This window comes from Macaca mulatta, chromosome 20 (genome assembly GCF_049350105.2).
Source record: "Macaca mulatta isolate MMU2019108-1 chromosome 20, T2T-MMU8v2.0, whole genome shotgun sequence".
Taxonomy (NCBI): domain Eukaryota; kingdom Metazoa; phylum Chordata; class Mammalia; order Primates; family Cercopithecidae; genus Macaca; species Macaca mulatta.
This window is the reverse complement of record NC_133425.1, coordinates 44,706,201-44,721,248: the sequence shown is the minus strand read 5'-3', so window position 1 is coordinate 44,721,248 and position 15,048 is coordinate 44,706,201. Positions and strand designations below refer to the sequence as shown.

The 15,048-nt window shown below is 48.8% G+C and overlaps 1 protein-coding gene and 1 long non-coding RNA gene across 3 annotated transcripts; one reads left to right on the top strand and one right to left on the bottom strand.

Moving 5' to 3' along the window:
- Positions 1-973: 973 nt before the first annotated feature.
- Positions 974-9,010, bottom strand: LOC106995009 (uncharacterized). Of its 2 annotated transcripts, none has more exons than XR_013411578.1 (4): positions 8,768-9,009; positions 5,436-5,576; positions 3,982-4,119; positions 974-1,226 (listed from the first exon to the last, which is right to left on the bottom strand). It is a non-coding gene; the product is annotated as an uncharacterized LOC106995009 (long non-coding RNA). The 2 variants fall into 2 exon arrangements; XR_013411579.1 differs by lacking the exon at positions 974-1,226 and adding an exon at positions 1,529-2,641 and having other exon boundaries at positions 8,768-9,010.
- Positions 9,011-9,241: 231 nt separating this feature from the next.
- On the top strand, positions 9,242-11,974 carry CBLN1 (cerebellin 1 precursor). Its single transcript, NM_001193684.2, has 3 exons — positions 9,242-9,826; positions 9,986-10,105; positions 11,367-11,974. The coding sequence occupies exons 1-3, from the start codon at positions 9,563-9,565 to the stop codon at positions 11,562-11,564; spliced, it is 582 nt and encodes a 193-aa protein (NP_001180613.1). The 5' UTR covers positions 9,242-9,562; the 3' UTR covers positions 11,565-11,974.
- The last annotated feature ends 3,074 nt before the right edge of the window (positions 11,975-15,048 follow it).

Genomic DNA, 15,048 nt, shown 5'->3' with positions numbered 1-15,048 from the left:
GCTGTAGGGTCTGAAGGGCAAGATGCTGGTTCACTGATGTAAAGGAGAAAGGGAAAAAGCTTCAGCCAACTAGAAAAACAGTCCTCATGCATGCTATTTTTTATTTCAAACACAGGTATCAATATCAATTCCTTCTCTGAGAGAGTATATTTTAAAATAGGATATATTTTTAAAGGAATATTTAAAGGACACATTAAAATTTATTTTAAAAACTTTTCAAAAGAAACAAAAGGTATGAATTTTATTTAATCCTTAAGGAAATGATTATTTTCTCATCCACATAAATCATTAATTTTGTTTTTCTTTATCTCCTTTATTAATCTACATTAGAAAAATAAACTTTTCGTACACTAAGAACAAGCTAACCAGTCTCAATTGACAAAATGTACCAATGCAACACAATTACTTTCACCTTTAATTTACAGGCAGCCAGATTCAAAATCCTTAAAGTTGCTTAAACTTAAACATGACAATGACAACCTAAAAGGTATAATGTTGATTGGAGCAGATATTTAATTGGAAAATTGATGATTTTCCATTTCCAATTAAATCTCTAGATAGAAATGAAAAAAATTAAAAATCATATTTAAGAAAAGCCAAATCTTGGATTGTGAGGTATCCTTTTAAGGATGTTTCAGCAGAAAAAAACAAGGACTCTCACAATTGTGTAGCTGCCTGGATTAGGTGGGTACCCTGATCAAGGAGATGGGGGATGATTTGGCTTTAGTATTCCAATAATAAAGTTTATAATGAGAATAACATGTTGCTACAAAATCCAGTCTCTTCCTCAGATGCCTTCCACAGAGGGCAGGAAGATTTGTCAGTTTTGTTTGCTGATGATGCCTGGTTCTGCCAACAAACAACACCTGTCACATGGTAGGTAGTCAATATACATTTGTTGAATAAATAGAGAAAAAAAGAAATGTACAGTATGTTTGTGAAGCCAACTGTGTGTACATTGCTATTGAGGTACACAAAGAGTCTTTGTTTTAAATTTGAGAATGAGGACTTTCAATGGAATATATCTATAAAAATGAAAGAAAGACATTACTGTCTGGACTCTTGTACAGCAAGAGAAGAAAAACCACTAGCAAAGAGCCAACTCACCTGATAGACCTGGATCACGTATGTGGCCGTGGAGAACACCCCTGGGACTCTAATTCCGGCACTCCTGCAAGCTGGGTACTTGGGCAGGACAGCAGCAGCACTCATGAACTGGGCAGCACCTGTTGGTGAGGGCTGATCACATGGATTCTCTCATCCAAGCCTTACAATCAGTCCTTTAGGTACATACTTTTTCTGACTTTGCTGATGAGGAAACTATGCACAGAGGTTATACAGCTTAACAAAGGGCCCTCACCTCATGAGTCATGAAATGGAACTTTAGCCTTTCTTTGTATCTGGTCTTAGAGCCAATACCCAAGAACCACTGTACTGTACACATTGTCTCAGAGAAACTTACTCTTCCTGGGCCTCAGTCTTTAAAAGGTGGGCAGTTGACTTAATAAGAATTAAGGATCAATGATTAGGGCTCAAGGCACTCCAAAATTCTGGTCTTTATTGAAAAGGCTACAGATGTCTCACTTTAGTAACACCCTATCATCTTGATATTCTTGGTTAATTAAATATGGGAAACCAATTTCACAGTAATTGAGGTCAGAAAAAAGTACTCATGACATTTTAGAATATAATGACAAAGCCATAGATAAATTTTAATGCAACTGTAATTACTTAAAACTGTTACAGCATGCAATGTGTTACCACAACAGCCAGAGAAACACTAATTTACTCAGCCTATTCTTCTAGACCTATAAACACTAGGATTAAATAAATATTTTCATTGAATTTATTCTACCCTTTATTGCCATTTATAGATAGCTTACTCATCAAATATTACTTTCTAATTGTTTTATGTTTCCTAACTAGCCTGTAATACTTTGGCAAGGACCTCAAACAATAGTAGACAGTAGGTATAAAATAGATGGCTACATTGAACAGATGATTAAAAGGATGCCTCCTGAGTACCTATATCTTGAAATATACTTTATTGTGCCTTACTTTCAATTTGTGATTTTAAAATGTAGAAATCGCCTATTTTATGTAATAACAATAAAATCCTTCTTTGCTGAAAATATGCACAAATAAAGTTTACAAGCTTAAAAAATTAAATCGCAGTAATGGTCAAGCTTTCCAATAATAAAATACATTTTCATAAGGTTTTCATTTTACAAAAACTCAAATAGCTTCATGAGTTCACAAAATAATATATTTTTCAAGATATTAGCGTATTCTTATACTGGAAGAGCAGAGAATAAAATTTACTTGGAGATCGAGCATTTGCTTCTTTAAGAAATACTTCTTTGGCCGGGCGCGGTGGCTCAAGCCCGTAATCCCAGCACTTTGGGAGGCCGAGACGGGCGGATCACAAGGTCAGGAGATCAAGACCATCCTGGCTAACACAGTGAAACCCCGTCTTTACTAAAAAATACAAAAAACTAGCCGGGCGAGGTGGCGGGCGCCTGTAGTCCCAGCTACTCGGGAAGCTGAGGCAGGAGAATGGCGGGAACCTGGGAGGCGGAGCTTGTAGTGAGCTGAGATCCGGCCACTGCACTCCAGCCTGGGCGACAGTGCGAGACTCCGTCTCAAAAAAAAAAAAAAAAAAAAAAATACTTCTTTTAGTATTTTTACTTTAATATTATGAAAGCTACATAATTACATTCAGATTCTTTAACTATTCCAGTAGTTAATTTTTAAAACTTACGATGAACAGTTTTGTTTAAAATATGGAACATTGGTAATATGAAAATCTGAATTTGTAAGAATGATTTGCATTCCTTTTTTTTTTTTTTCTGATACAACAAATGATGAAATAACTAATGGTTCCACAGAGGATAAAATGTCTCAAATCTGTTGGTTCTGAAGGTGAAGCGAGATTTTATACTGATACCATGTATCACTGAGATGCCAGAAGGAAATGGAATTAAACTTAGATAGTTCAAATGGAGAGATTTTAATGAAGGGACAACCTACAGAGGTGTTGGCAGGGTCAGGGGGAATCAATGAGATATGCTTAGAACCCACCAACTGGTAAACCTCTCCCTAAAGATGGAGGAGGAAGGAGTGATACTGTAGTGAGAGCTTGAGCCTAAGGGAGGAGGATGGGCTGCTGAGCAGGAGGCACCATCCTGAAAGAAGAATCCTCTGCCAGATACTTTTCAGGGTCATTTCTTCACACTCTCTGCAGGGAAGCAGGGAGACAGCAGGAAGAAATATCCTAACCTCACTTTCCTCCCTCTGCCAGTGCCTTCCATTGGCCAAATCCTCCCAGAGGCCAGTTGGTGGCGATCAGCTTCCAGGGGCAACAGGAGGGAAGAGGAGGGCAGAGACTGGCTCAGGGGTGGGGGATCATGCACATTAGGGGCTCAGTTGTTCAAATACCTGTCACTGAGGCCTGATAAGGGTGAGAAGACTGAGCATGCTTCTCTGACCTAATTTCTAAGAAATCTACCGGAAATAACATTTGGGGATTTTTCCATTTAATAATTTTTTTAAAAAATAGCTGCCCTCTCAGCCCCATTTCCCATGCATTTTCCTCTCTTCAAGCTGTATTTAAATTCCTTCTTTCATTTTCCTTCTGGTAACAAAGACGTCTGTGGCTCAACAGACGTTTCTCTAAGACCCCATCCTGTTAGGTCTCTGAGCTATGGGAAGTATTTACACAATTGCCAGTGAATGTAAGATGCAGGAATTTCCCTAAGATCCCTAACAAAATTGGTGATAAGTAGTCCCACATGTTAATCTAGCCACCCATGGATGACAGCACTTACTGTTTCTTTGATAAATGCCAAATACATTTGAAATAAATACCTGACATATTTAAGTGCTTTCTAATCTATTAATTTTATATATGCATGAGTCTGTTTTGTATATCTTCTGATTATAGGATAAATGTAAATAAATCCAAGGAATAATTAAACCTACCACTTTCAAGAAGCCTTCTTTGTAGAACTGGAGGAGTCTTAAATAGGCTTTTCAGGTATGCATCTCTTATTATCGCTAAACACCAACTCCGGCAAGGCAGACATCATGTGTGGGTCATCTTTACAGTAGGCACAGGCCCTAAAACAGTGACATGCACATTGCAGGCACTCCATAAATGTTTGCTGAATTGGCTAAACCTTGGTTTGTCCCCATAATCAACCACCGCAAACAGCACACAGATAATTACTTCTTGGAAAGATTCCAGCTAGTGTTTGATGTTACCTATGTGGTTTTTCTCTCAAGAGCAGCTCTGTAGGATTACATTATTTTCTGGTTTTTTTTTCCCTTTGACCTTAATGTCATCTACTTCAATAACAGCTTCATACAAAATTCCTACCAGCACATACCACAGCAGATTCAAGGCCTTGTTTTAAAAATGGTGCCAGCATCTCTTAATTTGGAAGATATATTGTCTCTCCTGAACATGGGCTAAGAAAATGTATAATTTGGTATTAACATAAGAGCTGAAGACACTTTAAATGCACTGTTTCATTTTTATAAGATAAAAATAATTTTAAGAATCAAAATGTTATCAACAGACCTGTCCTTCATTAAAAAGTAAAACCGCATTTTCCTACATTTTATGAAAGTGTCCAATTACAAACAATTTTGAAATGTAACTTTTAAAAATGTAAACAGCCAAAATACTGTATTTAAAATAAATCTGGACAGGCAAAAAATATACATATATACCCAGAAGACAGAGATTTTGGTGAAAGTTAAGATATTTCATCTTTGAACAACTTAGAATCTTTCCTGCATTTTATAGTCTAGTTCCAGGCATTAATCTGAAATAACCTTGAAATCCTAAATCTAACACCCTTCGAACAAAGTAGCTTTTCTCTTCTGCCTTATGAGCAAATGGACTAAATACTAGGAAATGGTACTGTCTGGGCCTTTGAACCAAGACTGAAAGAGATGAAATCCTATATGATACGTATAAACATTAGAGAATCCATTTTGATTTAATAAAAGGATGAATTTGTTCTATATCCTGTGAGAAAATGGTTCCCTTTTCCTGAAAATGTTGTCTCATTCCAACAATAGAGAGTTGGTTTTTTTTCCAGGGTGTGGTGTCGGGGGTGGACAGAGTTGCCATGAATACGGCATCTATCAAGACTGCTGTTATATTCATTTCTCAAAATGCATTGTAGTAGGAAATTCAGAACGCAATAAGAGAAAATAAATGTTTGACTTCAAAATATAAGGCCACATTTAAAGCAGCAGGTGAAGTATAGAACAGTTAACAGTACAAATTCTTTATCTGCAAACTTGCAGTTCCCTAAATCTCTGTAACACATCACTTTTAAAAGCCTCAGAGAAGCGGTTCTATAATAATTTACCAATAATTCAACCCCTCAATAGCCTTAGCAAGTGAAACCTTATAGTCTTACATTTTAGAAATGACCCAACTTGATCCTTTTATTCTTCAGAATATCTCTCTCAAATTTTCATTTGCTTTTCATTAATTGATGAATTATGAGATGTTTTAGGTGCCTGTCCACAAAGAAATGAAATTTTCACTTTCCAGGAACCTAACGAATGAAAAGATAGAAACAAATTCCAACAGAATGTTACCAAAGAAATCTTTTAGAGTCGACTGTTAACATTATTTATTTATATTTATCTGGCTCTACTATTTGTGGTACATTTACACTTCAAAGCTAAACCTCAAATAACATCATAGTGAGTGGTTGACTTCATGTTTAGCTGAGGTCTTGAAGACTGAAAAAGACCATGACAAACGCACATCTATTGTCTTGGCTACTGTATCCGTCTTCATCACCATTCTGATGGTGTGCAATGTATTGCAGCTCACCCTTTGGGAAGGACTAAAGTAGACATCTGTTGGTTCCGCTTGCTCAGCATTCCTACCCTAATTTTCCTTTGGAGAACCCCTTTATTCTAGACCACGTGAAGTTAATGCCAAACCCCATTCCAGGGGATGCACCTGAATCCAACTTCAGTTATCTAAACAGTCCCTTCTCCACGTTCAGAGAAGAGCAAGCGACTCAAACTGCCTTCATAAGGACAGACCTGGGACTTCTGCTGCAAATATTGAAGAATAAGTACTCTTTTTTCTTGCTAGGACTAAGCTGGTAGTACCTTCTAGGAGGCTATCATATGGAAACAACTTGTTTGAAAATGAAGCCACAACTAGAAAACAGATCCTGGTAACCCGGATTGACGGATCCAGCCCTACCTTAAATGGCAGGACCTAACCCGAGGCTTTTTGCATCAACCAAGCAAAGTCCTTAAGTTTTGTCACTTGCAGCTAAAAGAATTCTGACTCTAACAATGTGACAATAGCAAAAATAAACATGACTGCTTTTGAGGTTTCTAATGGATTTTCCTCCCTAGACACATGATTTCATTTAATCCTCACAATTCAAAAAAGCACATGTCTATTAACATTAAATTAATGTTCATTATTTTGAACACATACTATGTGGACAAGGGATGGGGAAAGCCAAGGGAGCAATCAATGTGAAATCTCACTTATATGGGAGGGAAGTGGAGGTTACATATCTCAGGGCACTTAACAGACATCATCAAATGAAAGAATAAACAGTATATGGGAGAGGCAGGAGGTGATTCTTCAATTCCTGGATGAAAAATTAGGAGATAATGAACTCCTAACAATCAGCCTAATGAGAATGGCTCAAGCAACGGAGCATAGAGAGGGAGTTAGGTTAGACATGGGGTTCTTGAGAGTTTTCAGCTCTGGGTGGGTGCAGCTGTTGTCAGTGGGAAAGGGAAAAAGGAAGGGCTGAGTGTGGAAGGCAGGGAGGGAGGAGACAGTGGGAGTCAGTGAAACAGGGCCTTTAGAATGACAAGTCTGGACCAGAGAGAGGCTAAGACTTGAAATACAAGATGGGTAACCACTGGCATACAGATGGCAGTTCAGACTTGGGCACTGCCCACCAGAGCCTCATCATGAAGAGAAGAGGGAGAGGCTGGCCACCACCTCCCTCTGAGTAATCGTAATCCTGCTCCGTGAGCTCCTGAAAACAGGCTCTTTCACTCGCCCCATCTCTTGCTCTTGATTGCAACCCGGCATTCAGGAGGCATCCAGTAAATATCTGTGGAGGGACCGACAACGCAGCGCTAGGGCACTGAGAAGACCCCGGGGCACCAGGGGCTGGTTCTACAAGGGTGCCCCTCCCGGTGCCCTCCAGCACGCTGCCAGAGCCGCCAGTCTTGGCCGCTACACGGGATGCTGCCTCATTATTCAGCTCTCACCTCTTAAATTAGTTCATGCTCTCACATTAGGTGTAATCACAGCTGGCAACGCTTTCTGGGGATGTCTCAGAAAGATCTGAGTTGAAAAAATATTTTTGTGTCATATTTATTTAAAGTAAAATTGCTGCTTCCTCCCCGCCCCTTCCTTTCCTCCTGGCCCACCCAGTGACCCCGGCCATGCTCAACGGAGGCGGCGGTCGGAGGTGAGACTTCCTCTACATAATTCCTTAAACAGCTATCAACTAAGTCTTAAAGAAAAAAAAGAGATCTAGAAGCAGAGACATGGCTGCTGGCGATCCCAAAGCTGGTGTACCCGCGTAGGGGAGAGCGTACTCTGGGGGCGGCCGGCAGGCCGGAGCAGAGGCTAGCCCCGAGGCCCAAGGCAGGAGCACTCCGCCGGCGCCCCGCGTCTCTCCAGCTCCCAAGGCTGCGCTAACTCCACTGATCACGCCAGGTTCAAGGTCGCCCAGTGGGGACCGGAGCGCCGGGAGCCGGTGGTAAATGTTCCAGCCGGCCTCTGCCTGGGGTCGGGAGCCGCGTTTCTGCTTTGTACTTGACGGACAGGTCCGCCCGCCCTCCCGCCGCCCGGCTACCAGCCCGCGTTCATCCTGCAGGGCTAAGTCTCCCGCACTCGGCCTGGAACGCCTGGAGCGCTCCCTTCCTCTCCCCATCTTCGCAGCTCTCCTCTCTCCCTGCCACTTGGCAAAGCTGCATTTTGACTTTCACATTTTTGACTACGTGTGTATAGTTCCAAGTCCATGCGTGGCACGAAAATCCACTTAGGGTAAAAATTATTCTCGAAAAATCGCCCATCTGGTGTTCTACACTCAAGGCTAGAAGGTGCAGGCACGGGTGCATAAAGCACGCCGTAAGGGTGCACAGTAAATAAAAAGTACGGATGCAAAATGTAAATTTTAAGTGCAAAACAGAAAAGCAGTGCTCGTTGCCGCCCCGCACGCTGGATTTTAAGGGGCACGAAGGCGGGCCTCAGCTGTTTTCGCTTAGCCCCGCGTCCTCAGCGCCCGGCCCAGTACCCGGTACTCCGTACGGGTTCAATGATCTCTCCTGAATAAGTGAACAAATTAAGAAATGAATGAATGACCTCTTGATCCGACCTCCGCGCCGGGCAGAGCAGAGCAGTCGCTGCGGGAGGCGGGAGAGAGCGAGAGGCCAAGCTCCACCGTCGCGGCCGCCTGGTGGAGCAGAGGGACCCGGAGACGCCCGGCGCCGCGAGTGCCTGCCTAGTAGCTCCCGGGTACCACGTGCGCCCACCCCAAGCCGCGCAGGCCCCGCCCCGCCGCGCGCGCACGCGCCCTGCAGCCCCGCCGCCGGGACCCTGCGCTAGACTCGCCCAGCGCCGGCTGCCCTCCCGCCCGCGCCCGCTGGGAGGCGCTCCCCTCCCACCCGGCGCGCCCACAGGCGGGCGGGCGACTCGCGGCCTCTAGCTATTCCACTCCCGACCCCGGCGCGCGCCTCCTCCTACCTGAGGGCCGACCAGCGGGGGCGGGCGTGAGGGCCGAGCAGCGGGGGCGGGCAGGAGGGCCGAGCATCGGGGGCGGGTGGGAGGGCCGAGGGGGGCGGAACAGGATCGAGGCGGGAGGCGAGAAAGTGACCGGCCGCGGCGGACCCTCGGTGCGCGGACGCGGGCGCGCGCCCGCGCTCCCTTCGTCGACTCCCGGCCAGAGCCCAACCCTGCTGCCGCGCGCCGCCCGCCTCGCCGAGCCTAATAACAACGGCGCCCGGGGTCAGGTGGCCGCGCGCGGACAGCGCCGTCATTGGCTCGGTGGGGAGCGCGGCGCGTCAGGATTGGCTGGGAGGCGGGGCCTCGGCCGGGGCGGGGGCAGGGCCTCTGAGGGAGGCGGGCCGGGAGGCGCCGGGGGCGGGTCTAGGCCGCGGTCCGCGCCTTTGTGCCCGGCGCGCGCTCTCCGCCCGCTCCGGCTGCAGCGCTGGCTGCATCAATAATTCAGAGCGGCGGCGGCGGCGGCAGCGGCGGTTGCGGGCAGGAGGTGGCGGCAGCAGTGGGAGCGAGCAGCAGCGGCTATGCATCCAAGTGCGGCTGGGCAGCCGCGGCACCCCTGAGGCCCGGGCGGGGCTCCGGGAACACAGCGCGGAGGGGACGCTCGTCCCAGAGTGCGAGGAAGAGCTGTAGTGTCCAGAGCGGCGGCGGCGGAGCTGCGCACGGAGCTGAGGAGGGGGCTTCGGAGAGGAACTGGGACGGGGGGGGCGGCTGGCGCGAGCAGCCCCGGGGGTGGGGGGCGGGGTGGGCGCCGGAGGCGCGATGCTGGGCGCCGTAGAGCTGCTGCTGCTGGGGGCTGCGTGGCTGGCGGGCCCGGCCCGCGGGCAGAATGAGACGGAGCCCATCGTGCTGGAGGGCAAGTGCCTGGTGGTGTGCGACTCCAACCCCACGTCCGACCCTACGGGCACAGCCCTGGGCATCTCTGTGCGCTCCGGCAGCGCCAAGGTGGCTTTCTCTGCCATCAGGAGCACCAACCACGAGCCGTCCGAGATGAGTAATCGCACCATGATCATCTACTTCGACCAGGTGAGAGATCCTTCCTCCCGCGGCGTGCAGATTGGGCTGGTGAGGGAGGGGTGGATGGAAGACCGATGCCCGGTCCTCTGCAAGGGCTCTGCGGAGGCGCGGGGACGGCAGTCCGGGACCGATTGCTGCCCACTCCCCTTCGTTCCCGTCTCGTTATAGGTACTAGTGAACATTGGGAGCAACTTTGATTCAGAACGCAGCACTTTCATCGCCCCGCGAAAAGGGATCTACAGTTTTAACTTCCACGTGGTAAAAGTCTACAACAGACAGACCATACAGGTCAGCCGCCGCCTCGGGCCGGGCCCTGGCCCCGTAGCGGGGTTACTGGCCGCAGGGGTGCTCGGGCTGTCCGGAGGTGGTAGGCAGAAGTGGCGGCTGCATGTACTTCGGGCTGCTTGGAGGGACAGATAGCGGGGCCTCTCAGTTCTGTGGCTTCAACTGCCCTCTGCTTTCCCTGTCTCTGGATCTTGGGATCCAGCTCCATCCCTCCAGAGACAGAATTTTCTGCTTCCGCCTTCCGGGCCCCTCCGAAGGGTTCCCTGGATTGCAGGGACTTCCTTGTAACTGCTGTTGTTAGCGCCCCAGACAGCTGCCGCTTGGGGAGCCTTCCCGGACTTGGATGCTTGTCTTCAGCACCACGGACAGGGCCCCCGTTTTCTCCCACTTGCCCCCATCCCCACCCCGTGCGGACTCTGGGTTTTTGAGCTAGCAGCATTTAGCCCCGGGGGGTGAGGGGTGGAGAGAGAAGGGAAGGAGGGGGCGTAGTGCTACTCTTTCCCGGCTCCAGCCGTGTCCCAGCAAGCACTCGCCGGCTCTTAGGGTCCCCAGAGGTGTCCAGGTTTCCTTTGGGCGCCGAGAGAGGCGGGACGCACAGCTGGGGAGAGGGCGCGAGGCCCTTGGCTGACGGTGCCACCACAAGGGCAAAACCAGGCGGTGGCGGGTGCGGCTGGATGGGGGCTGGAATTGAGCCCGTGGTTTGGGGAGAAAATACATTGTGCCGCTCGGTGCGAGATTTCTAATCAGAAATCACAGTGGCTTCTCCGCTGTGTCTTGGCAACGGGGTCCAGGAGGGATTAGGGGCTTTTTGTTTGTTCGGTTTTGTTTTTCCGGTAGCGCCGGAGGGAGCCTGAGTTGCTGCGGCTTTTTTGTTTGTTCTTTGTTTTTTGAGGCTGAGGGGAAACGGGAGAGAGGTCAAAGGTCTCAGGGCGCTAGAGCCACCTCATGAGTTTATTAAATTGGATCACAGAGCACAGTCGAGATTCGCTTGGCGCGCTCATTTGAGAAACTGGAATAAGAGCAACTCCCGTTTTGGGGACAGACCCTTCCTGTCACCCAGATGTGTGGTCTTTCGCCCCGCTGGAGCCTCAGTAGTAAGCTCCAAAGCCCGTTTTCCACCATTCGCCCCCGCCCCCCGCCACCACCACCCCTCCGTGCTTCCAGGTCTTACAGGCTGTTAGCCAAGCAGTGGGGAGGTTCGCTCCACCGCGGCTTCAGTGCCTGCCTAGGTTGCGCCTCTGAAGCGGGCCTTTCTCTTTCTCAGGTGAGCCTCATGCTAAACGGGTGGCCGGTGATTTCAGCCTTCGCTGGTGACCAGGACGTGACCCGGGAGGCCGCCAGCAACGGAGTCCTAATCCAAATGGAGAAAGGCGACCGAGCATACCTCAAGCTGGAGCGGGGAAACTTGATGGGGGGCTGGAAGTACTCGACCTTCTCCGGATTCCTCGTGTTTCCTCTCTGACTGGCTCATAGCCTGAAGGGAGGCGGGGAGAGGGCGAAGGCAGAAAGGGGAGTGAAAAAGAGGCTGAAATTAAGAGGGAGAGAAAGCAGCACGACTTGAAACTTCCTACATGTTCTCTAACTGTATCTGGGTAAAAAGGTGCGCGCCAGCGGTGGGACAACTTTGTCCATTTCCTTATTAGGAGACATAAATTTCGCTTAGCTCTGCGCACTCCCGTTTCCAAAAATAAACTCGCCTCCCCCATTCCAGTTGCAGTAATCAAGAAAGAGACGGCCTTGTCGTTGTTTCTTATCCCCCAACTTCATGTTCCCTGCAATTTATTTAAAGAAACTTTGTATTTCACTACATAATCTCAAATATTTCTCCCTAGCCCCCTCTGAATCCTTCTGCCTACTGAAATCTAATATATTCCCCGCCCCCAACCTTTTTTTTCAGTTTGGAGAGGGGGTAAGTTTTGTTGTTGTTGTTGTTTTGTTTTGTTTTGTTTTGGATGGGGAAGGTACTTTTAATTTGGCAAGTGTTGCTCTTCTTAAAACACTGCTCAAGTTAATTAGCTGAAGATACTTAGTGTCCTCGGCTGCTTGTTAGCAGAGAAAGGACTCACCTTAGTGGTGACTGGTTTAAAAAAATATAAATATATATCATTTGTACACGAAGAACTCTTGCCAGTGGAAACTGGCTGTGTTTCCGTATTTCTATGTCCTACTCGGAGTGATCGTGAAATCTAAGGCTGCTTGATGTTCTGATGCTTGTCAATGCCGTCGTGCTCTGCGGCTCAACGAAACGCCAAGGAGCTTCTTCGGGACGCTTCCTCTTCCTCTGTAACATACGTGTGAATAGCCAAGATTTAATTTTGCTTTAATCTAATAAAGTCGAAGCGGGACTTTTATTTTTCTGAAACAGCTTTCTAAACTCCTCATCTTCCCCAGCTGGGAGGTTGGGGGTCGGGGGTGCCAAAGGGCGAGGTTCTGAAGGGCAGGAGACTTGGGGGAACGCAACCATAGAAAGGCCTGGGCGCGAGGGCTTCCTTGCAAAGCCAGCCTTGCGCTCCTTCCTGTGCCAGGCCAGGGGCCAGCACTGCATTCGCCTGTGTTTACAGCTTTGATGCAAACGTAAGAAACGTGGCCGAAATCTTCCTTGGCCAGGCGCGGCCGCCGACCCAGGAGCGAAGTTTGATTTTTTTTCTTTGCGTTCCAAATGCATCAGGAATAGTTCCAGTTTGAGGACCCAAACCACTCTACCTGGGGCGGCAGACTCCTCACGCCTTCTGTCCCCGGATGTCTCCACCGCGTCCGCCCTGCAGTTCCCGAAGCAGCGTATGTTTTATACACCGCCTCTGAATCCGGAGTCCACCCGCCGCATACTCGGGCGCCCAGGACCTATGATTCCGCTCATTCACAGGACTTTATTCAAGAGGTTCGTCCAGGAGTTTTAATTGTATCGGAACATAATGTGAAAGCAAAATTGAAATAAACGACTTCGTTTTAAGTCTGGAAGGCTGACCCAGTTGCTTCGGCAGCGGGGAGGTCGGGAGCCGGAGCGAGTGGGCATCCTGGGGCGAAGGGCCGGGAGCTGGGAGCTGCAGCCGGCTGGTCCCCTGCAGTTGTGGTTCCTTTCAGAGAAACTTTTTCCTGGCCCAATATTCAGTAATGAATTTTATTTCCTTTAAGGGGCGTGGGGTGAAGGGAGAGTTAGTAATAGCACAATAAGCAACGTTTCTCGGATTTATCCCAGCGGCTGGTTCGAGTTAGAAATTCACGGAGCACCGGGCCTCTGTTGAAACCCAGGCCCGTTTCTTCTCCGCATGCAATCCGGTAAGCCGCGGAGCAGCTATAGCGGGAGCCCTTCCAACCCAGTGGCTCCGGGACCCGCAGAGATAGATAGGGACTCGCGAGTGAGGAGTGGACCCGAGTACTTTTCTGTTTCTGCCCAACAGTTTCCCTTCTACCCTGTCAGGCCCCAGGGAAGTGGGAATGAGAAGAAATAAGGGACCTTAAAGGGATTTAAAGAAAAACTGTTTTCAATAAAGATACGCGCTTTTTCCGAAGTCTCCTGGTTGGGAAGGAGAGATCGGAGACAGTTGGAGCCTTTGGCAGCGAAACTAGCTCCACCCAGCAGCTCTGCCATTGCAGGGCCAGCCCTTCGGGCTTGTGGAGACCCTATAGTCAGTAGGGTGAGTGTAAGCTCGAGGCTCTAGGGCCGCAAAGGTTGGAGAGCCACCGTTCGAGGAAGCTGCCCCTGAACGCTTTGGCGCTCCCCGGGCTGCAGGTGGGTGGGTCAACTCTCTTTCTGAGGGCGAGAACCACCAGGGTTCTGGTTTCCGTGGCTGCCTGTTCTGTGGGGTCACCAGGCTGTGTCCCGGTGGAGTGACTTTGGCAAGTCCGCTCTCAGGCACTAAATTTGCCCATTTATATAAAGACAGGCAGAAATCTAAACACCTCTCAGAGTTCCTCCTGCTCTGTGGATCCAGCCCTCCTCTGCTCCCAGACTGGGAGTCTGCAGATTCTTTTGCCTGGGTGAGTGAGTCCTGGCTGCAGCCTGTGCTTACCTGGCTGCCAAGTGGCAGCTCCTGAGTACTAGGCCTTGGGCTAGGGTGCAGGCCAGGGGAAGCCTGTGTCTCCTGGAACTGGGACTCACTTCTGAGCCCCAGCTCTGGAGCCTGGAAGGTGAGTACAGTGGGAGCAAATTGTCCCCAGATTGGAAGAAGAGGGGTTGGTTTTCCTTTGATTCTGCTGTAGCTCAGCAGACCTCCTTCCTGGTAAAGGATTCCTGCCTCCCACAATGTCCGAACCTAGTATTGGAGAACCTTCTTAATTGGGTTCTAGCCTCCCTCTTCTTTCTCCACCTGCTGACCCACTGATGATTGGGTCATCTGATGATTCCACCTCCCATTGTTGTCTTTATGCCTCCACACCTGCTGTTCCTGATTCAAGTTGAAGCACCCCTTCTCTCCTCCAGTTTGCAAAGTCCTATCCTGCTGAGGACCCAAGAAGTCCAGCTGAAAGGCTGCTTGCTCTGGGAGGAGGTTCTATCCACACAATACAGGCATTGCTTCCCCGAGGTTCAACACCCCTTCCGCACCTTCCAACCAGGCCTTGTTTTGTGCTGGTTGGGAAGGGAGACATCTGGGGCTGAGCTTGTCTCTTACTGTGTGGGTTCCATGGGGGCAGAGAGAGCCCACACAGCGCTTAGCCTGCTAACCTGGCATCCCCACCCCAGAGGGCCTGGGGAGATGTGGGGCTCCATGTCTCCCAGACTGCCCTTACTGCCAGGCCTGAGCCTACCAGTGGCCTGAGTGGGGCTGTGGATAGCTCTCCCCAGGGACCTAGAGGTTTGAGTCCTTAGGGTCCTGGCAGGTGTGGTTGGGCCACCTCCCTCGCTTCTGGGGTGAAGGTGAGGTGAGTGTTACTTCTGCTAGAGGCAGGGGAGCCATCTTCTGAGCACTGGGCTTCAGCCGGAAGGGAACAAGAGACTTGAAGACTGA